General features: G+C 37.2%; 3 protein-coding genes across 8 annotated transcripts; all 3 read right to left on the reverse strand.

The window, feature by feature from the left end:
- Nucleotides 1-392: 392 nt before the first annotated feature.
- On the reverse strand, nucleotides 393-1,592 carry LOC116015729. Its single transcript, XM_031255902.1, has one exon. The coding sequence runs from the start codon at nucleotides 1,590-1,592 to the stop codon at nucleotides 393-395; it is 1,200 nt and encodes a 399-aa protein (XP_031111762.1).
- Nucleotides 1,593-7,733: 6,141 nt separating this feature from the next.
- On the reverse strand, nucleotides 7,734-8,792 carry LOC116015730. Its single transcript, XM_031255903.1, has one exon. The coding sequence runs from the start codon at nucleotides 8,790-8,792 to the stop codon at nucleotides 7,734-7,736; it is 1,059 nt and encodes a 352-aa protein (XP_031111763.1).
- A 7,584-nt stretch (nucleotides 8,793-16,376) lies between these two features.
- Nucleotides 16,377-21,488, reverse strand: LOC116016448 (pentatricopeptide repeat-containing protein At2g36980, mitochondrial). 6 transcript variants are annotated; one of them, XR_004097749.1, is made up of 4 exons: nucleotides 21,110-21,488; nucleotides 17,229-19,258; nucleotides 16,816-16,936; nucleotides 16,377-16,703 (listed from the first exon to the last, which is right to left on the reverse strand). XR_004097749.1 is itself a non-coding variant. In XM_031256708.1 (3 exons), the coding sequence occupies exons 2-3, from the start codon at nucleotides 20,929-20,931 to the stop codon at nucleotides 17,351-17,353; spliced, it is 1,989 nt and encodes a 662-aa protein (XP_031112568.1). In that variant the 5' UTR covers nucleotides 20,932-20,945; nucleotides 21,110-21,250; the 3' UTR covers nucleotides 17,089-17,350. The 6 variants fall into 6 exon arrangements, 4 of the variants coding, with proteins under 4 accessions (XP_031112568.1, XP_031112567.1, XP_031112570.1 ...); XR_004097748.1 differs by having other exon boundaries at nucleotides 16,377-16,726; XM_031256708.1 differs by lacking the exons at nucleotides 16,377-16,703; nucleotides 16,816-16,936 and adding an exon at nucleotides 20,851-20,945 and having other exon boundaries at nucleotides 17,089-19,258; nucleotides 21,110-21,250.
- Nucleotides 21,489-22,919: the final 1,431 nt, after the last annotated feature.

Genomic DNA, 22,919 nt, shown 5'->3' on the forward strand with positions numbered 1-22,919 from the left:
TGCAGTTCAGAGAAACTTCTCCTATGTCTTGGGGCTACTCAACATAAGCCTAACTCCACTAGATCATCACCAAGATTACAAAAGTGAGTGAACAGATTTATCCATACACACTATAGTCTAATATTTCATATCAACTCAATCTTCATCATCTTCTTGAGTTGGTATGTTGCAAGCCAATTCTCACTTCAAGCTTCAATAAATACAGCCATGTCTTCAACAATAATTTTTCATTCACTGGACAACCTTTGAATAATACTGAGATGAACAAGAATTTTTCATTCACTTAAAGTACTTGAATTCCTTAGCTTGTACTGCCAGGACCTTCAGGCCATCTTTATATAGAGAAATATATGGACTTTTTTTTTTTTTTGAAACCAAACACGTAAGCTTTATTAAATCAAAGCCGAGATAAAGTTTGGCGGGATAGTATCCCAAAACAAAGAATGTGCCTGTGAATAGGCAATAGAAGCAAGCGAGTGTGCACCTTGGTTCGCAGACCTCGGTACCACACTAATTGAAAAATGAGTAAAGGATGACAGAATAGCCTTCGAGGCATTTAACGAAAAGCCCACATAAGAATGTAGATTAGATTGTTCTGAAGATAATAACCGTTGAAGAGCAGTGCAATCCGTGTGAAGGGCTACCGAAGTTAGACCACGATCCCGAATCCAAGAAAGAACCTCCTTACAGGCTACTGACTCGGCCATGAGCGGTGAGAAGCAGTCGTGTAGGGGTCCATTGAAAGCCGCCAAGAATGTTCCTTGAGCCGAGAGGAGGATTGCCCCCACCGTCGCCCTCCTCGTTGATGCCTGATAACCAGCATCAAAGAAGCAGCTATACGGGGGGTCGCCGGCGGTAGAAGATGAAGCAGCCAAGGTCTCTGTGCGTGGCGCAGCAGCAGTGGATGTCGACTGTCGGCAGTGAACATCTCCCCATGCACGGATAGCCGCGTTCGCCATATTCCACAACTGCCGTGGTGAAGGCAAGCACCCATCCCAAACAGCCATGTTGCGTGCTTTCCATAGATGATATAGGACTGCCACCACCGCAATAAGCTGTTCATTTGAAAGGGAATCCATTGCATTAGAGAACCATTCACAAAAATCAGCCCCCCCTATGATATGTACTAGAATAGAAGAGGCATGCCAAACCAATGTTGAAAACTCACACAAAATGAAAGTATGCATTAAGCTCTCATGAGATTGACCACACATAGGGCATGTAGGATCTATATCAACCCTCTTTAAAATTAGATTTGGTGCAATGGGGAGAATATCAGAAAGGGCTCTCCAGAGGAAAGTCCTCCACTTGGGAGGGGATTTAATTTTCCAAAGGGAAAGCCATTTATCAAAACCACCTGCAACATTGTTAATTTCACCACAAATGCGTCTATAACCATCCTTAACAGTGTAACAACCCCTTGGGTCTCCATTCCAATACCACGAATCTTCATAGTCAGGGCACACTGGAATACTCACAATGCGGTTCACATCCGTAGGGGAGAAAATATCACGTATAATATCCTGATCCCACGTTTTTGTAACTGGGTCAATTAGGCCTGAAACCAAAGAACCATCAAGTGATTGGGGCATAGTAGTATGAACCATAGGCCCAGGGTCATCCGGGAGCTAAGGATGTCCCCAAATCAATGTAGTGTTTCCATTCCCAATCCTTCTCCTAACCCCTGAACAAACCAGCTCATGAGCAGCCATAATACTTCGCCAGCAGTAACTCGGGCAGCCACCAACAGAGGCCTCAATAAAAGAGGTTTTTGGAAAATATCTTGCTTTATATAGACATGCCACGAGAGAATGCGGATTAAACAAAAATCTCCAGGCTTGTTTACCTAGCATAGCTAGATTAAACGCCCTTAAATCCTTGAAACCCAATCCCCCAAACTTCTTAGGGACACACAAACGATGTAACCCCTCGGTTTTTCCGACAAAGTTAAGGTTCGAGAATATTTTTTTTTAGCTATGACATTTATGAAAAGGTCTCTCGGTGTTCGAAAGAATTTTTTTTTCTTTGAGACTAGTTATTAATAAGCTGCGATCTACGTACCGGTCACGAACCGTAAAATGTTAAAGGATGCTTATACAGTTCGAATTTTCCTAATGATTAGATTATTAAGCATGATACGATTAAGCCTAAACTTCTAGTTAGTTCAAGTGAAAATTTAAACGGACTGTAAGGGGTAAAATTGTTACGGACCTTGTACCTATATTTCGCGAGATACCGAAAAATTCCCAATTTTAGTGGTTATCGCCGGGATTATTTTTAGGATAATTTTGGTGTTAGAATTTTCCCGAATTAAGTTATAATCCTCCGAACTTTCATCTGATTTAACCCCAAACTGGCAAAGTAAATATTTGTTCTTCAAGAGCCACCATAGGGAGTTGACATGTGGCACTCCTATTTACCACATGGTTAGTGCATTAATGGCATGTCATAGGAAGTATGGGAATGTTGCACTTGTTCCTTAATCTTTAAGCAAGACTCACCATCATCCCCTCTCTCCTACTCCTAAGTTCGAAAATCATAAGGGAAAAAGGAAGAAGAAAGAAAAGCTTAGTCTTCCACTTTGTGATCAAGAACTCCTAAGCATCTCTTCAACTCAAGTGCTCTAGTGTAGGTAAGACTTTGGTTTTGTTCGGTTAAATCCTTCCTAGAACTTAAGTGTAAACAAAAGGTGCATGAAAATGTTGTTATTATGGTGTTTGTTTTTAGGATCTTTGGTGAAGGGCTCGAAAGAGGAGATCATCAACTCTTACGGTTTTAAAATTCTTCTAAAAAGGTAAGGAATCCCTTAAGTTGGTTTAGTCACTTGAAGGTGATCAAATGCTAGTAAATTATGTGACTAGGAATTTTATGTGAAAATTATGTGTTAAGTTTATGGATCTACAAGTTGGCTCAAAGAAACTACACTTTAATGTTTAGTAATTTTTGGTATGCATGTTCATAGTTAATTTATGCATGTATATGTTGTGTTTATGTCCATATAGGCTTATACTTGTGAAAATATAAAAAAAAAATAATAATAAAGATAGTCTCTGGCAGTAACTTCCGAGATTTATTGGGAAAAATTGGTAAGGTATTTTGATTCTATTTTTTTTAGACATGTAGTTCTATAAGTGTAGAACCTGCATATAAAATTTCATAATTATCGGAGTAGTATAAGTATGGTTTTCGAATTTTTTTTCCAAAACTGGTCCAGAGAGAAAAATTCTGGACAGCACACTGCCAAGGGCAAAAATGGAACTTTCTGTGTTTATTCGCGGATCAAAATGACCAAAACTTTTTATGGACATCAAGTACTATAAGTTGGGGTTCTACCATAAAAATTTCAAGTGAAAAAGAGTTCGGGAACTATTTTTACCGGTTCAATCTTTCGGACTGCGCCAAGCTGAAATTTTCTGAAAAGGAATGGTTAGAAACAATTTTGACAAAAATATTTTGTAACAAAAATAGTAGCGAAATTTTGGAATGTCACAATCAATTTGGAAGAAAAATCGTGTTTTTAAGAAATAAGTGTAACCCTTGTCACTTGGAATTTCATAACGAAAAGTCGTTAACAAATATGTGTATTTTGGAAACATATTTGGATAAGAATGATCGTTTGAGTCATTGCACGAATAAACTAATTAAACCCAAGGAAAGAAAGAATGTTTTGAAAATCTTAATTTCTGGATAATGTTGTTGCAGACACTAACTTCTTGGGAGGCTTGTGAGCCGGGGCCCGGAAGTTAGTGTAATGTTTGACCTGCGGGAGGCATGAGTGCCGCGGTCCGAGGTTTGTATGATTAATTCATACTGCAGAGCGAAGTCTATTCGCTGAGAGGAGAGAAACTGAGATCTGTATGATTAATTCATACTGCAGAGCGAAGTCTATTCGCTGAGAAGAGAGAAACTGAGATCTGTATGATTAATTCATACTGCAGAGCGAAGTCTATTCGCTGAGAGGAGAGAAACTGAGATCTGTATGATTAATTCATACTGCAGAGCGAAGTCTATTCGCTGAGAGGAGAGAAACTGAGATCTGTATGATCAATTCATACTGCAGAGCGAAGTCTATTCGCTGAGAAGAGAGGGAGTTATGAAATTAGTAAGTGTGTGTTGTTAGACTCCTTTTGGATTAAATGATGAAATTCTCGGAAAAGAACGTACTATATGCTGATGTCACTCGTATACTATATTGTACTGTCTTGTTGTTAATCCGATTGCAGGTAGAATGCAACCTTTGGGTAAGGTTTACATTTTTTGAATATTATGTTGTTTTTGAAACCTTTGTTTACTTTCGAGTGACAATGGATTTCCTTACTTAAGGATTTCCTTACTTAGCCGTCGTGCTAACTACACTTCATTGTGTCCTTTACCAGATGGAGTCTAGTGTGGGCTCCTGTAGCCCGGGGAACTCTATTAGTTCCTCAGAGTTCTATTTTCCCCTCTTTGACTATGATAGCTATGCACACTTGTTGGTGGGTGATGACCCGTATGCCCCAGGCTTCGCTCCAGATCCTCCTGCTCCAGTCTATGCTCCCGACTCGGTTCATGCTTCGGACCCGGTCTATGTTCCTGCTCCTCCTTCTCCGCAGTACAGCCCTCCCCCAGCTTACCCAACTACACCCTCTCGCGTTCCGGTTCGCAGTAGTCAGCCGACTTTTCTGGATAGGGCCCAGTCTAGGTTTGGGTTCTATCCCATAGAGGTGTTAGAGGGGAGTGATCCCCTAGAGTTCGTTGTCTTTTATCCCTATCCGTGGGATCCCAGTCTTTCGGAGCATTGGGATGAGTGGTCTATGGTGAACACTCCTTGCTACTTTTTGGACCATTTCACCTGGTTCGCAGGTGAGTGGCACCTAGTATGGGGAACGTACACCGGACCGGTGTACCGCCTCTTAGAGTAGTTGGCTGGTTGAGAAAGTTCTGGGAGGGACTCTTTTGTGTATATATATCCTTTTTGTAGCCATGATGAACTTAGTTGGCTAGTAAGTTGGTAATTAAACTCTTGTATATAGTGGTAGCTAGTGCAGCTACCCCTTTTGCTCATATATATATATATGAAGATATGTTGGGTAATGGTGATGATGTGAAACAGTTTTCCTTTCCCTTAGCCTGTGCACCTAGAGTGAACTCTGTATGGATTCGGCTGGGTTCGGTCTAGGTGTGGCGATAACTACTCCGGATGTACGGTATAGCCGAGCCGGGGTGTTACAAACGATCCCATGCTTTCCAATGAATACCCCTAGAATCCCCTGAACCCCACCAATAGTGATTCAAGGTTCTCTGAATTTATAAACAAACAGAATTAGGGAGCAGGAAAACACTCATAGAGAAAGTGGGCATAGATTGTGCCACACTCTTGAGTAGTACTTCTTTACCTGCCATTGAAATCAGTCTCTTGTTCCACGAACCAACTCTGTGCCTGATTTTATCCTGAATGTATGCAAACACCATCCTTTTATTCCGGGCTATAAAGAGGGCAACCCCAGATACTTCCCAAAGTTAGGTGCCATACTGACACCCAAAACCGCAGCCACTGTCTCCCTATCAGCCAAGGCGGTATTCCTGCTAAAACAAACACTTGACTTGTTATAATTTACCTCCTGGCCTGACATTGCCTCATAAACTTGTAAACACTGTTTGACCACTCCTGCTTCCTGGCTATTTGCCTTATAGAACAGGAGGCTATCATCTGCAAAAAATAAATGTGAGATCGCAGGAGCCCCTCTAGCCACCCTGCAACCATGAATTTCCCTCCTAGATTCAGCCTGTTGGAGCAACAAAGAAAGTCCCTCTACAGAAATAATAAATAGGTACGGAGAAAGCGGATCACCTTGACGGATGCCCTGTGATGGGGTCACTTGCCCTACATTCTCCCCATTGACCAAAAAATTATATGTTACGGTAGAGACACACAGCATAATCAAGTTCACCCACTGTGGCACAAATCCCAGAGCTTCTAACATTCTACGTAGAAAACTCCATTCCATCCGATCGTAAGTTTTGGCCATATCAAGCTTTAGAGCCCCCCAGCCTACAATCCCACATTGTTTCCTGTTCAGATAATGACCCACCTCTGCAGCAATGAGAATGTTATCTGTAATAAGTCTATCTGGAATAAACGCACTCTGTTCAGATATAACATCCCCTAACAACGGCTTCAACCTGTTAGCCACCACCTTCGCCATGATTTTGTAAACCACATTGCACAGTGCAATGGGTCGAAGATCAGACACTGACTCCGGGGTAGACTTTTTCGGGATTAGGACAACATTAGTATCATTCAGGCCATCAGGGAAAGAACATGTAGATAAGCAGTTAATCACAAAAGCTATCACATCTTCCCCCACTATATCCCAGAACTGTTGATAAAATCCTGGATTCATTCCATCCGAACCAGGTGCCTTGTCCGGAAACATAGAAAATAAAGCAGATTTAACCTCCTCGGCCTCAAAAGGCTTCAGAAGCGAATCGTTTTGACTTTGGGAGACACGGGGGTTAATAGAAGTGAAGAAATCATCCGTTAGGGTGGTGGCAATTGAGGCAAAAATACTATTAAAATAATCTAAAACAATAGAATTCAACCCCTCCCCTTCTACCCAGACACCAGCATTATTTTTCAATCTAGAGAGGGTGTTTTTCTTCTTCCGTGCGGAAGCATACCTGTGGAAGAACTTCGTATTGGCATCAGCACCCCTCAGCCAGTGTTGTTTCGCCCGTTGTCTCCAGAAGGCATCTTCTTGAGCTTCCAGCCGACACAACTCAGTTTCAATCCGCTGGAATTCCGCAAGGGAAAGAGGATCTGTAAGCCCCTTAAGCTGCAATTGCTCCCCCTGGAGAGCCTTTATCTTCTTGCCAAACTTATAAAAACGATCACCCCCCCCCCCATCTTAGGAGACGATCGCCACAGTACTGAATACATCTGAGCAAACCACCATTCCGTCCTTCTTCCCAGGCTCCTTCCACCTGTTGCCTGCAACCTTCGTCATGAAACCAGGCCATCTCAAATCTGAACTTTCTGCGCACCCTCCTCGCACGTACATCCGTAAGCTCTAGAAAAAGAGCAGAGTGATCAGAAGTGCGGGTCAGGATATTAGAAACCGACGCTCGAGGTAGTAGGCAACACTAATCAGCCCCCGCAAGGACTTTGTCAAGCATCTCCTCGATCCAATTCTCAGTACCCTTACCCCGCTCCCAAGTGAACTGGTAGCCGTGTAATGGCAACTGAGCCAGCTGACACTCAGAGACCGCCTCACCAAAGCCATGTAGTATATTATTCGGGTGCAGGTTTCCACCACGCTTCTCATGTTGATAAAGCAGATCATTGAAATCACCGAGAACCATCCACGGGAGAGAGGATCTACCCGCAAGCGATTTCAATAAATCCCATGAATCTTTCCTCCGTGACCGCTCCGGAAACCCATAAAAGCCAGTCATGCGCCATGTCCCCAGCCCAGTGATACAGACTTCAACATCAACATGATTCTTCGAAAAACTTAGAAAGGACGCTGTATTATTCTTTCTCCACAACAAGGCCAAACCACCACTCAATCCAACACTATCAACATAGAACAGACCTTCAAAACCAAGTTTCACTCGCAAACGTTCAGCATGCATCCTCCCCACCTTGGTTTCCATGAGGAAGACAAAATCGGGCTTCTTACGTGACACAAGGTCCACCAACTCGCGAACTGTACGTGGATTGCCCAAGCCACGACTGTTCCAACTCAAGGTACTCATGATGACGGGCGGGTCTGGGAACCAGAACCCGCCACATACAAGTTTTTTGACACCTCGTGCATGGTAACGTCACTACCACTCCCGCTACTCGACCTCCGAGAACCACTAAAACCGCCCTCCCGACGGCGTTTAGTGACAGCAACAACCACCTCCGCACTCTCCTGTCGCTGTACCGTAACCGGAGCGGTCACAGCGCTGCCATCAACACCAGCAGCGGCCTCCGAGCCTCCACCCGACCGCGGAGCAGCCCCAACCGGCACGAGCCAACTATCCCCCACCATCTTAGGACCTCGGCTACCACCAGCTCGCAATGCAGCACTGAATGGAAACTGATCGACCGGGATCGTCGCCTCTCGCGCCTTGAGACAAAATTTATATGAGTGCCCCATCATGCCGCAATAAAAGCAAAAACTATGGAGTCGTTCGTACTTAAACGACACCCAACTCCAAGTCCGGTCACGTTTAAGAAGCTTCATACGCCGTTTTAAAGGTTTGCTCACCAGCATAAAAACCCTAGTGCGGTAAAAATTAAGCCACGGAGCTCCAGCAAAACGGTCATCCCCTTTAACAAATGCACCAAGAAAATTTCCAATCTGCTCCAAAATCACATCGGACGTGTAACCCATGGGTAAGTCATGAATCTGAACCCACATGTCAACCGAGTCAAGAGCCACATCCCCGGGAAGGACGCCATCCTTAACCTGTCGACAGATAAGAGTAGAGTTTTCGAACGACCAGGGGCCCTCCTCCAACACATACTGCATGTCCGTGATATGGAAGAAAACGAACAGAAAAAGGTTTGGTTGCAGCTCAGTGATCGTGACTCCCCTGACCGGTTTCCACACCGACGCCATAACTTGCCTCATATATTCAAGCTTAACAAACTTCTTAGTTAAGAACCGTCCAACAACTGACCAAGTCTCTTGCAACCCTCCGACAAGCTCCTCGGCATCGGCTCCTACCGGCTCAAAAGCCAAATCCTCGTCCTCCAAAACCATATCTGCCCAACGCTCGGAGAGCCCCGCTACACCCTCGTCCGTTGTCGTCGTCGCCATGCAGACAAACCACGTGAAACCAGAAAGAAAAACACTGGTAACGACCGGAAGAAAACACGTATGATCGGAGAAAGCCTAGAAACCCTAGGAAGGAACCGGAACCCTAGTCGGCGCTAGGGAGAGAGATATGGTATTCGTAATATATGGACTTATTATATTTGAAAAATAATATGTAAGATTTTCTCAAGATAAGAAGAAACACACATCTCAAGCTAATCTGTAAGTTTTCCTCAAATCAAGGAATACCAATCTCAAACTAATCTCTTGAAGACTCCATAATCTGTTGAAAACGTGTCATATGTAAATGCTCCATTCATGCTGATCTTGCAACCTAAATAATTAAATTAAGCTTCTTAAATAAACTATGATATTTTTGACAAATAATTAGTCAAAAAACATGTGTATCATTTGTACACCTACCATCCCCTTTGACAATTATTTGTCAAACACAAAAACACTTACATATATTCTTAAGGCTATAAGAAAATATCAATAGAATTTATTTATTAAAATAAAAGTCTTAAGACATGTTGCGTTGACAAGCAAAATATTATATTAATAAAGATAACTAGAGACTGAGGATAGCTAAAGAAATTTGCCAAGAAAAAAATCATGATTCAACCATAATCTTGATCATATCACTTCCATAACCATACGTCCATACAACATACATACACCATATCAATAACCAACACCAATAATCATCCACCAATTAGATAATGCCTTCATATCCAAACCCATGTACACAATATTAGAATCAATAACCATTCACCACTTAGATAATCCTCATCATATCCATAAAATAAGCAATGCCATCCATCAACTAGTTAATCCATAAACATAATAGGCAATAGTCATTCACCAACAAGATAATATCCACCAACCAGTTAATCCGTAAACACAATAAGCAATAATATCCACCAACTAGGTAAGCAATAATATCCACCAACTAAATAAGTAGTAATACCCACCAACTAGGTAATATGCATAAACTAAGTAGTGCCAAAAACAAAAGTTACCACTGTGTTTAAGCTTTGCTTGTGCTCCCCCTCAATTGTACATCTTCTCCCTCTTTTTGACAAAAAGAGACAAAGGGGTGTGATCATCTAGTATGTGGTGCAGTCTCAACCCTAGAAAGCAGCAATAAGTCATCAATCAATTTCGAGTAATAAACCTTATACCAACATGTCTTGTCTTTTTGCTTTTGTTCACTCTCACCAAAATATTACTCCCGCTCTTTTTGGTCAAATAAATGACAAAGAAAGCAATCTCAGCTGCATGAATAGCCTCAAGTCAGCAAGCAAGCTTTACTCAAGTTCAGAAGCAAGAATCTGTGGCAGCAACAAATGGATATCCAGAGACAGGGACATTGACATACCAAGATAATATTTTTCTTCAACCTGATATAACCTGGATCAATAGTATATTTTCCTTCAATCTTCGTGATTGTTTCATCTTCATATGGTCAAAAACCTTAAGTACTTAGAATGCCAAAAATTAAGCTTGAGAATGGAAGATGTATCTTCGGTTCCTTCCTTTTAACAAAAATCATAATGTGAGAAAAGACCACAATATCATCATCATAATCAGAGGTTGCATATCTTAGAGCAAGTTTCCTTTTGCTTGAAAAGACCACAATTCTCTTTGCTTTTTTCTGGAATCTTTTGCCAAAGGAACCTGCATAAGTTGAATAGAAACAGAAGACCTAGAACTAGGCACAGGTAACTTGGAAACAACTCAGCAAGTAACTTAGAAGCACTTATAAACACAAATTCATGAATTCTCAAGTTGGGACAGAAAAAGAAGGAAGATAAGCAAATCAAGCATATACAAACAGTAAGCATATTCAGGTAAAACAAATACATGCACAGAACTCATAACAGTAAGCACAGATAGCACACAAACAATATCAGACACGGTCATGACCGGACTAAACAAAGATCACAAAGAAACAAATATAGATGACATAAAAGAAAGTCTAGCAAACTCAGGTAAATTTAGATCAGAAAACAAAGAAAACACAGAGCTAGCAACCACAGATTCAAACATGGAAGAAATTTCAACAGTAGTAGATAACAAAATAGTAGATGTTACTGACGTCCCTGATATTAATGATTCAAGTTCTTTGGCTTCCAAGACTCTAAGATTGCAAGCACTAGATCATCCATTAACTCTTGATTGTGGACAAGAGTATCTAAAACCCTTTGTTCGGCCATGTGTGTCGTAGATAGCATCGATGTTTCTGAAACAATAACATATTTTATTAGATAATAACAAAATTTATTCAATTTTAGAGATACTTGTTATTCCAGATTTCGATCCTTAATCAACAAATTTGTCGATTCTCTAAATGAATTTCTCTATCCTCCACTAGTTGTCGAACATCATTTTGCCTCCTTTTAGATGCTTTTGGAATTAACTGAGATACAAAATTTGCTTTCTTGACCCAAACTTGTTTTACAAATGGAGTAATATACTTATGAGTATACTTCTCTGGTCTTTGATATTTGAGAAATAAAAGCATTCTTGTCTTGTATGTCCTCGTGAAAAACATGATTATAAGACTTATAATTAAGTTTAGTTTGTCTTATTTTAAAATAATCACGCTGAGTTGTGCTAAATTGTGGTATATCTGAGTCAGCAACAATAACTTTGACAAAGATGGTGTTGTAGTGATTTTTGTCTCTAGTAAATCGCAAACCAAACTTTGTGGCAGATTTCCTTCCTGAATCAAGTATCTTATCCAAAGTGGATGTATTGTCCATCATCTTTATTCGTCACTTCAGCATTTCTAGCTCTTATTTTAGTTTGTCTTCATGATCAAATCCAGCTTTTATAAGAATATCTCTATCAATGACTTGGTTTTGTACACTTTTTGAGTTTTCTCTAACAATTTAACTTGACTAGACAATGAACAATTAACTTTTAGTAAAATATCCAATTTTGAGTTCAATTTCTTATACTCTTATTCAAACGAGGGAGATGGTAGCTCTTGTCTTCGGTTGATGTATACTCTAAACCTTCTGATTCTGACTCAAAACCAACCACAGTTGTGAATGCAACAAAATTTCCTGAAATTTCTTCTATGTCAGATTCAAAGGGACTTGACTCGGGTTCGTCATCACTCGTGGCAACGAATCCCTTTGTTGTTAGACTTTTCTTTTGACTGAGAAGATTGTGAAGATGAGTCTCTGTTGTGATTTGAAGAGCCCTTAAATATGTGGGACACTTGGCTTGAACTTTAGCTTTGTTCCTTTCTGATTTTGTGGTTTGCCTCCACGTGAGTTATTCCTCTGTTTTACCTGTTTAAAAAATTTAGAAAACTGTTTGGTTAGTAAAACAACAAGATCATTACTAGTCTCATCTGAATTTGACTCATAATTATTTCTTCAGCAACAAAGACAATATTTTTCTCCTTTTTATTATGATCTGCCAGAATCTCCATTTCGTAGTTCTGTAAATTTCCCATCAACTAAGCCATGGATTTATCTTCCATCCAGTATGTTCCTGGATGACTATTACCTTCATTCTGAATCGTTGAGGTAAAGACCTAAGAACTTTCTTTACCAGTTTAGGTTGAGGGAATGGTTCACTAAGGACTATGGCTTGATTTGCAAGCTCCTGAACTCATGCATGAAAGTTTACTATGGTTTCGTCTTCCTTCATTCTAAATTGTTCAAAATCAGTCTGGACCAGTTGCGCAATTTTGATTTTTTACTGAACTTGTACCTTTCTAAGTGGTATTCAGTATTTCCCATGCCTCTTTTGTAAAGTCACACCCATCAATAAGTGTGAATTGATCCTCATGCATCAATGAGAAGATTGTATCCAGTGCTTTGTTGTTGTAGTTAGCTAGCCAATGTGATTTCAACTTCTGTCCATTCAATTTCAAGTTTTGGCACATGTGGATCATTTTCTGCTCTACCGGCCCTAGTTGGATGCTCCCATCCAGTTAGTACAAATCTCCAAATTATTTCACATTGAGCCTTTAAGATGCATTTTAGTGCGGCATTTCCAGTAGACATAGTTAGCCCTTGTTAATTTTGGTGACCTATGCTTATCCATCCTAAAACACTCAGGTAAGCACGAAAAAAATAGAATAAATAAAACCACTAAAAGCACATGCATAAGATGAGTTCCTGAGTTCAAGAAACACAAAACACTCAGATTTCTGGACTAATAAATTAAGTCGCTGTGCTTCGATATCGATTGTTAAATTCGTGAGTCTTGAAAGCAAGAAATACGTAACTAGTTCCTACTTGGATTGTAATATAATTAACTTAATTATCTGTGTCAAGCTCTGTGTAAGACACAGAAAAGTTCAGAAAATAAATAATAAAAATAAACGCATAAAAATAAAGGAACCAAGAACGCAGCGATATGTTTACGCACTTCGGAGAAACTTCTCCTACGTATGCTGGGCTACTCAACGTAAGCCTAACTCCACTAGATGATCACCAAGATTACATAAGAGACTGAACAGATTTATTCATACACAGTATGGTCTAATCTTTCATATCAACTCAATCTTCATCATAGTTGGTAAGTTGCAAGCAATTCTCTCTTAAAGCTTTTCATACTGAGATAGACTTAAAGTACTGGAATTCCTTGTATTGCCAGTACCTTCACGCCATCTTTATATAGAGAAATATATGGACTTATCATATATGTCAATATTGCCTTCTATACTTTCTCAACTTGTTGAAGCACAAAGAGTCAATATGTCAATATCACCTCCACTGATGTTTGATCTCATGACCTCCCATATGGAAGAGTCACTGCATGCCATATGGAAGAGTCACTACATGTCATCTGAGCAGAAGGTGCTTGGCAAATTAAGTTTCTTAAATAAACTATGATAATTTTGACAAATAACTAACCAAAAAACATGTGTATCATTGTACTAAAAAAAATTATGTGTATCATTTGTACACTTATACCTATGTTGAAATCCTGACTCTTGAAACTTGCTACTAGATCATTAAGCTCCTCAACAGATTGTGTATTATGATAACTATGTGATGAAACTATGATTTTGCATTTTGCAGGCTTATTTCCATGTAGCAAAATATTAAACTCATGAACAACGTTCACAACACAAGCAGCAGGTGGAATTCAGTACACGAAAATAATATAAAATCTCAGCAGCAACAATTGTAAACCTACAGTACGTATAGTATTATGACATACTGTAATCATACTTTCTCCAATAAATATAAATTCATTTCGTTTTCTGTAATAAATTCAGGCACTAATCTTTAGTTATCAAGCAAAATGTGTATTCAGAATTATGGTTTGCATATATCAAGAAAGAAAGCATTTTGAACTATAGTTTAAATATCAAACCTATTCATTTAGACTTCCCATCCTACCGAGTTACATAAATACAAAATACTTTTTCAACAGAAGTTGGGCATTTGGTGTAGGATTAGCAAGACTCTAACCGTCACTTTGAGTTCAATAACTATATAGTTATCCCCAACTCCATTGCTAAGTGAGGTGCATCCACTTAACTCTTTTCATCACCGTCCCATGTTGCATTATTGAAATGACACTCTTGAATGTGTGTGAAGTGGAAGATACTATATACTCTGTTTGGTAAATGGCTGTTGGTTGATTGGGTTGGCTGTTTGGGTTAGAATGAATGATTTGTTGATAATATTGGCTGATTGTAAAAAGTTGTTTGATAAATTAGTTGTTAGCTGATAGCTGTTTGGTATAATTTCTTTTCTCAAAAAGCTAATTGAAAATGCTGCTTTGATTAGCCTTTTGAATTTTAGCATTTTGGAATTAAAAAAGCTTATTAACCAAACAACTAATAGTGATCAAATAAGCCAAAATTGACTGATAGGCTAATTATTTACCAAACAGGGCCATAATGATATAACTTAAAGTAGGGCCATTGCAGGCATGCAAATATTTGAAACAAATAATTCGATCATTTAAATTTCCACTTGGATTTTCTATATCGTTGAAATTAAAAGGGCTTGTTATTCTGAGAATTGCTTGGTTGCTGACTAAACTGTCAAAGGTACAATATTATTAGTCTCCTAAAGCCTCCTTCTATCGACATTGTTGTAAGGGGACTAAAGTGGGGCATTTAGTTTCATTTGTGAATAACCATGCAAATAGAAAGACCATAGAGCCTCATCTTTTAGCACGTTGGTGTTGTTCCTTGTATTATCTACACTAGGACTTCTACACACATTTGAAAATTTTTCCCTTAATATACAGATGATCTCCATTTCTGTAGTACAGAAAAATAAAATAAATACTCTGTGTATGGAATTCTGGAGTATTGATTTCAATAACTTCAAAATGCTGTGGTCAGGACTATTGTTGTTGTTTTCTGTATATAACAGACAACAGATTAGTTTCTTGGTCTCTGTCAGCTTTAATAGATACCCATATACAGCGTTTCAGTGCCAGGTGATTTATTTTCAATAATTTCAAAATGTTGTAGCTGGAATTGCAATTATAATAATAATAATAATAATAATCATAATATCATTATTATTATTATTATTATTATTATTATTATTATTTGTTTTTTACTACAGAACAGACTAAGTGAAGCAGTATCTTGCTCTGTCACAATAATCTCACACTAACAGCACCAATAAATCATCAGTACTCAAAAGGAAGGAACAATTTCTGGATAAGTTTCTTAGGCAATCAAAGTACCAAAGAGGCAAATTTTAGCATTCAGCTCAATTAGCTAATCATTTATTTACTTGGCATTTAAGGATCAATATCTCTTTATGCTGTCGTTATACTGTGGACCATGCATGGTCACAAAACGACGTCGTTTCAGTAAGTGAGAGAGACAGCGTCCGTAAGTTGTAACGGAGCTCCGTAACTGATATTACAGTTCATCACAAAAGATACTGCCTTACATTTGTTTTTATATTATCGAATGAAACTGCAGTTATATCGAAATGTAACTGTAGTTGTGTTGAAATGTAACTGCAGTGTATATAAACTAATACTGAATAACAGTTTCACACTTGTGTTTTTATATTATCGAGAATGAAATTGTAGTTATATCGAAATGTAACTGTAGTTGTGTTGAAATGTAACTGCAGTGTATATAAATTGATACTGAATAACAATTTCACATTTTTAGGTGTATCGAAATGATATTATAGTTGTGTTGAAAGGAAACTGTAGTGTATTATATAAGAAATTGTAGTTGTATTGAAAGAAAACTGAATAACAAATTCACATATTTGAGTATATAATATCGAATGAAAATGCAATTATATCGAAAAGAAACTGTAATTGTATTGAAATGTAATTATAGTTGTGTTGAACTGAATGGCGCAGAACGGATGCCATTTCAGTCGTTTGTTTTCATTAATCAAAACGACGTCGTTTTGATGCATGGTCCACAATAAAATTTGCGCTCTTTCTGATACAATACAGATCATGGGCTGCCAATATTGATTGGAAATCAATTTATTTATCTTATTTCCTAGTTTATTAGTAGTTGTCATTTTTACTTTACGTTTAGAATATTATTTCCATGTCTTAAGCTTTTAAGTTTTAACTCCTATATATATGGAGAATATTAAATTGTTAAGGTAAGTTGAAAATTTAGAATATTATTTCCATGTCTTAAGCTTTTAAGTTTTAACTCCTAGGAGAATATTAAATTGTCAAGGTAAGTTGAAAATTGAATAAAATCAAAAGGAAATTTCTTCCTACAACTTCTCCCCAACTATCTGTTCATATTCCTCAAGCTTCTCTTTATTTCCACCATAGGTAGAGATAAATCTTCCTCCTCTTCTTTCCTTCAGTGTTGCATAGGTCCATAACGCGAAGCCAAATCCGTGTACATTTTTTTTGTAAACAGTGACAAAAATTAGTTATCTTCCTTTCCATTGAGTCGTAAATATAGCTTCCACAAAACTATTGCAAAACAAGGGGTTTTACTGTAAACAAATACATAGTAAATAGGCATCATAAATCATAATTCTGAAACAAAGAAAACTCCATAGATGAGTAGTGCAGTGAACATCACCTTTTAAGATATTCCCAAAGAGGAAATCAGCCAGGTATCTTATCTTCTCATCTTCTTAGATTCATCAAGAGATACCAAAAACCAAAGAAAAAAGAACCCCTCTACACTTTATGTAGTACCTCTGTGTTCAAGTCAAAAGTGAAATGAAACAGAATAAAGTAAATATGGAGTATGATAGTAGCTACTTTTTAATTAATGTTTGAAAGTATTGCAAGTACTATAAATGTCCTCCATCTTACCAATTCACAAGAATTGCAAAAACACTTTATGAACTTTGAGAGATAACTATAAGGATGAAACATATAAATATATAATGCCATAACAATACAAAAGAAGTTTGTAAAACTTGGTAAATCAAATACATCTATAAATACACTGCAAATATGGTCCTCACCAGTTCACTAGAGATGTACCTTGATTAAAAACCCAATGAGAATATGATCCTAATTATCATAGCATGAAATATCACCAGTTGCCTTGATGAAAAATCAATTGCCATTGGCAGCTTCATATGTGTATACAATGAAAAATCGTCTTAGGTAATTCCATCCAAACGAGAAAAATAATGTGGGAATCTCATCTCAGAATCAAGAATGGAAATCATCTCATCCAATTTTCCCATCCATGGATTTGGCTCTCTTCCTGCTGCAAAAATTGTCATTTGATTATCCACTTCAATCCAACTAAAACCAGGCATCTTTTTAACCCCTTCACTCACCATTGCTTGCCTGACCATCTCTGCTTCTTTCCACTGCCCACTTGCACAATAGAGGTTTGACAACAAGATATAGCTCATCTCATTCTGGGGATCTAAACTTTTAAAAAGTTTTCCTAATTCTTTTCCCAATTCTATGTTGTTTTGAGCAGAACAAGCTCCAAATAGGACTTCTTGTAGTAGCATTGTATTTTGTTTTCCAAAGTACTCACTAGCAATCTTTCTTGCTTCTTCAATATGGCCACTGCGACCTAATATGTCAACCAGGCAAGTCACATGATCAATTCCTGGTGAAATTCCGTAAACACTACTCATTGACTCAAACAGAGCCCTAGCATTATCTACAAGCCCTGAGTGGCTACAACTCATAAACAATCCTATAAATGTTACTTTATCTGGATTTACCCCACATGTCAGCATTTCCTCAAGAAGCTGAACAACTTGCTTTGACCATCCATGTAGCCCATATGAAAACAACATGGTGTTCCATGAGATCAAATCCTTCAAATAAATGTCACAAAATGCAGCTTGTGAATCTCTTATCTCCCCACATTTAGCATACATATTAACCAAGCCATTTCCAACATATGTATGGGTAAATAAGCCACTCTTAAATCCACAAGCATGGATCATTTTACCATGACCTAGCACAGCTAAGGTAGAACAAGCATGCAAGACAGCTCCAAATGTAAACTCATCTGGCTTGATATCATTTCTTGTCATATCTACAAAGAAATATATTGCATGTTCTCCATGGCCATTTCTAGCAAATCCTGCAATCATAGATGTCCATGAAACAAGATTCTTCTCAGGTGACTGGGCGAATACAGTAAATGCTTCATCTATGTTGCCTACTTTCATGTGAGCATCAATTATAGCATTCCAAGACACTTGGTTGAGAACATCAATGCTGTGAACCATCTTCAGAACATCATTATGGCAATTCACACTAGCATAGAAACTAAGAATAGAATTGTTTGCCTCACTTGCAGAACTCCAACCACTTTTCAGAATATAACCATGTAGCATAAAACCGAGAAATTTTTGTCTTGATTCAGCACAAGCATTCATGAGAGCACTCAAAGTCCATTGGTCTGGAGTGCATAGCTCATCCAACATATCCTTAAACAAGCCCACTGACAACTTAGCTTCACCCTGTCTAGCATGTCCAGCAATCATAGTATTAAATGCAATCACCCCTTTCTTTGGCATTGCATTGAAGAAATTGGCTGCTACATCTAACTTATTCACATTAACATATGCAAACAATAATGAACACCATGACACTTCATTCGTGACTTCCATCTCTTCAAACACTTTGTTTGCATCAAAATGGCTGAAACATTTTCCATACATATCAATTAGTGAATTATTCACTGACAAATATGCGTTATAACCTGAAACAATCACAAGTGCATGGATTTTATGCCCGTATTTAAGCTCACATGAGGATGCACATGCACTAAGGGTTGATGTAAATGTGAAGTGATCTGGCCTAACAACACCGGTCCTCAAGCTCTGGAACAAAGAGAGAGCTTCTTGGTGGAGACCCAATTGGGAATAGCTGCTGAGCATTGAGTTCCAAGCTACTACATCTCTCAGCACCATTTCATCAAATACCTTCCGAGCGTATTCGATCTGGCCAGACCTGGCAAGTGCTTTGATTTTTGAAGTAATATTGACCAAATGTGACTGCATGAGAATTTGTTGGATTCTTGGGCGGTTGAACTGTCATGACATTTTAAGCTTTAAAGACTTTTGTTGTGACGATAATTAGCAAGCAAAATGCATATATTTCCCTCTACGGGTTTTAAATTTTTTATTTATTTTTCTGTTGCTTTTCCTATTACTTTATTTTGAATTCTTGTACTTTATATTTTCTCTCTTTCAAGACTACACTAGCCTTACCTAGGGTTGGGCATTTTGATTTCAGGTTTCGATGTTTATTCTTTTTTTTGGGTTCAGTTCAGTTTAGGTTTTTTCGGTTTTGAAAAAATGAAGTCATTTGTTATAAATAATAGTATTTGTGGCCATTATTATGTAGTATTGTAACGGTTGTAACCTATATAACGGTCACCATAATGGTGGTGTTTATTACTATTGTTATATATATGTGTATCCATATGTTGTATGTAGATGATCACTGATCAGTGAATAAGATATACTCTCCCTTCTCTTTGCCTCTATTCTCTCAATTAGTCTAATATATTACTATTGTTATATATATGTGTATCCATATGTTGTATGTAGATGATCACTGATCAGTGAATAAGATATACTCTCCCTTCTCTTTGCCTCTATTCTCTCAATTAGTCTAATATATTACTATTGTTATATATATGTGTATCCATATGTTGTATGTAGATGATCACTGATCAGTGAATAAGATATACTCTCCCTTCTCTTTGCCTCTATTCTCTCAATTAGTCTAATATATTACTATTGTTATATATATGTGTATCCATATGTTGTATGTAGATGATCACTGATCAGTGAATAAGATATACTCTCCCTTCTCTTTGCCTCTATTCTCTCAATTAGTCTAATTTATTACTTTACAATTCACCATTCAACAGACAACTACAAATCCATTCCAACACGTTATCAGCATGCTCAAACTCGGTGAACGGTACCTTTTACTAGTTTTTTTTACACCTTTATCTCTAGATATCTCACAATTGCTGATTGCATATTCTGAATATTATACATCTGCCATATTCTGCTAAGTATATCTATGTTGTGNTGTTATATATATGTGTATCCATATGTTGTATGTAGATGATCACTGATCAGTGAATAAGATATACTCTCCCTTCTCTTTGCCTCTATTCTCTCAATTAGTCTAATTTATTACTTTACAATTCACCATTCAACAGACAACTACAAATCCATTCCAACACGTTATCAGCATGCTCAAACTCGGTGAACGGTACCTTTTACTAGTTTTTTTTACACCTTTATCTCTAGATATCTCACAATTGCTGATTGCATATTCTGAATATTATACATCTGCCATATTCTGCTAAGTATATCTATGTTGTGAATTTATATATTTATGCTTTTATGCATTGGTCATATATATATATATATATATATACCAAGAAATTCATAAGTTTNTATTATACATCTGCCATATTCTGCTAAGTATATCTATGTTGTGAATTTATATATTTATGCTTTTATGCATTGGTCATATATATATATATATATATATATACCAAGAAATTCATAAGTTTATATATATATATATATATATATACCAAGAAATTCATAAGTTTTCTACAGCAAGCAGTACGAAAATAGGAGATAGTTGTACTTACCAGATTACAGCAAACATTCGGTGTTGCGTCATAGTTTTTTTTAGTATATATAATTTTGTTTATATATACGTATGTATACATTCACAGAAAATTTTCTGCATATCAAATACCAAACGTATTTTTTTATTGATAACCATTGATTAAAAAAAATTCCAATAATTGCCAACAATATGCAGTAAAATCTGTATGTATGAAAAACAAAAAAAAAAAACAAAAAAAAAACAAAAAAAAAAAAAACAAAACAAAACAAAACAAAAACCTGTTTTGGCCGTCGATCTGCGTCCGGTTCGCGATGGTGATTTCCGGCTCTCCGGCAGAGGGCAGCAGCGGCTCTGGCTCTGCATCCCGGACATTTTGTGACCGATCTCAGTTTTTTTGGTTTTTTTGTCACTGCACATCTCGTCTGAAATGCTTGGTTGATCAATCTGCCTAGCCGCATCAATAAAGTACAAGGCAGACGGCGGATCGCGTTCGGCTCGGGCGATTTTGGCGTTTGCGTTCGGCTCGGGCGCGTTTGGCGAGATCAGCGACCATTCGGATCCTCCGGCGAGGGTTCTTGACGAGCCAGACGGCGGATCTCCATCTCGGATGCCCGCTAGGGATTGGGACGGTATCGATCAGATGAAAATTATGAATGGATCGGATAAAGTTTTGAACTGATATTGGGTTCTAATCTATGTTTTAATTAGTTAAACCCATTTTGGGTCTTTTTGGGCCCAATGTTTTTAAAGGTATGTTTTGGGTCTTTTAAATGATTTGAGTCCTGTATATGCTATCACTATCCTTATTATATTTTGGCCCAGCAATTATTTAAATGTCCTTATGATATATATACATGTACTAGTATTTTGTACGCACGATATGCGAAAATTCATGTCCAATATTAAAACATTAGAAAATACAAATAGTTAAAATTTATAATTCAAATTATATATACACAAATAATATATGTATTTTATACACACACGATTTACCATTAATAGAAATTTAATTAAAATATAATTAACCATTAAATTAATTATATAATGATTTTGAGAAAATGATAATTAAAGAATATTAAAAAAGATATGATAGATATAGGTATATGGTAATAATGATGAAGTTAAAAAGTAACGGTGTATGTATAGTTTTGTATAAAAAGAATGTAGTAGAGACAATTTTATCTAATTAATAACATTGAAGTATACAACATTTAAAGTAAAATGTATACATTTATTAGCATACAAAAAGAGAGACATAAATAAATGATATAACCTTAATTGAGACTTATTATGTTTTTAGATTAGATATAATATAATGCCTCCTTATATATATTACTAGTTATCACACGCGCGTTGCGCGATTAAACTGTCCAATGCGTATTTTTAAATTAGTGTTCCTTAATTGGTTAAAGTAGTCATATAATAATGAGAGAGAAAAAAATGCTAAATTAATAAAAATGAAATAAATAGTCTCGATGCTTATATATTTTAATAAAACATAACCAAATTGTAAATAACTAAATTGCAACTAAAGTAAGTAGAAACAAATAAACCACTTACATGGGAGCAAATGGTGTGTCATCATTGTCACTTGTTTGGACACTGGTCTGACCATTTAAAATACATGTGTAATTGTATTTGTGATCAAGTACTTTATAGTTCGTCCGGACATGTTTGATAATGGCATTTGAGATGATGTATCATTTGTTGGTTTGTAAAGTGATATCATACATTCCAATGACATTATCAAACACTATTGATTGAACCCGAGTTTCTTGCATTTATATATAGCATTTACAATGATGTTGGTGGTAAATGAGAGCATCTTCATAATAATAATAATACTAATAATCATAATAATAATAATGATTTTACTATTTACTTACTGTTTCGTCCTCAAGCACGATGAGCATATACTTTTTCTTAGGCGTTCCAATAGCGGTTTTTGGTTCGTTTTTCTTAATGACATGAACTGTACAACTCCAGCCCACAGTTTGTGTGTCAATATCAATTAACTTTACTGCATTTGTCATGACTAATATCCTTGTGTCATGGGAAATATGTTCATAAAGTATGTTATGAAATAAT

This window comes from Ipomoea triloba, chromosome 4 (genome assembly GCF_003576645.1).
Source record: "Ipomoea triloba cultivar NCNSP0323 chromosome 4, ASM357664v1".
NCBI lineage: Eukaryota > Viridiplantae > Streptophyta > Magnoliopsida > Solanales > Convolvulaceae > Ipomoea > Ipomoea triloba.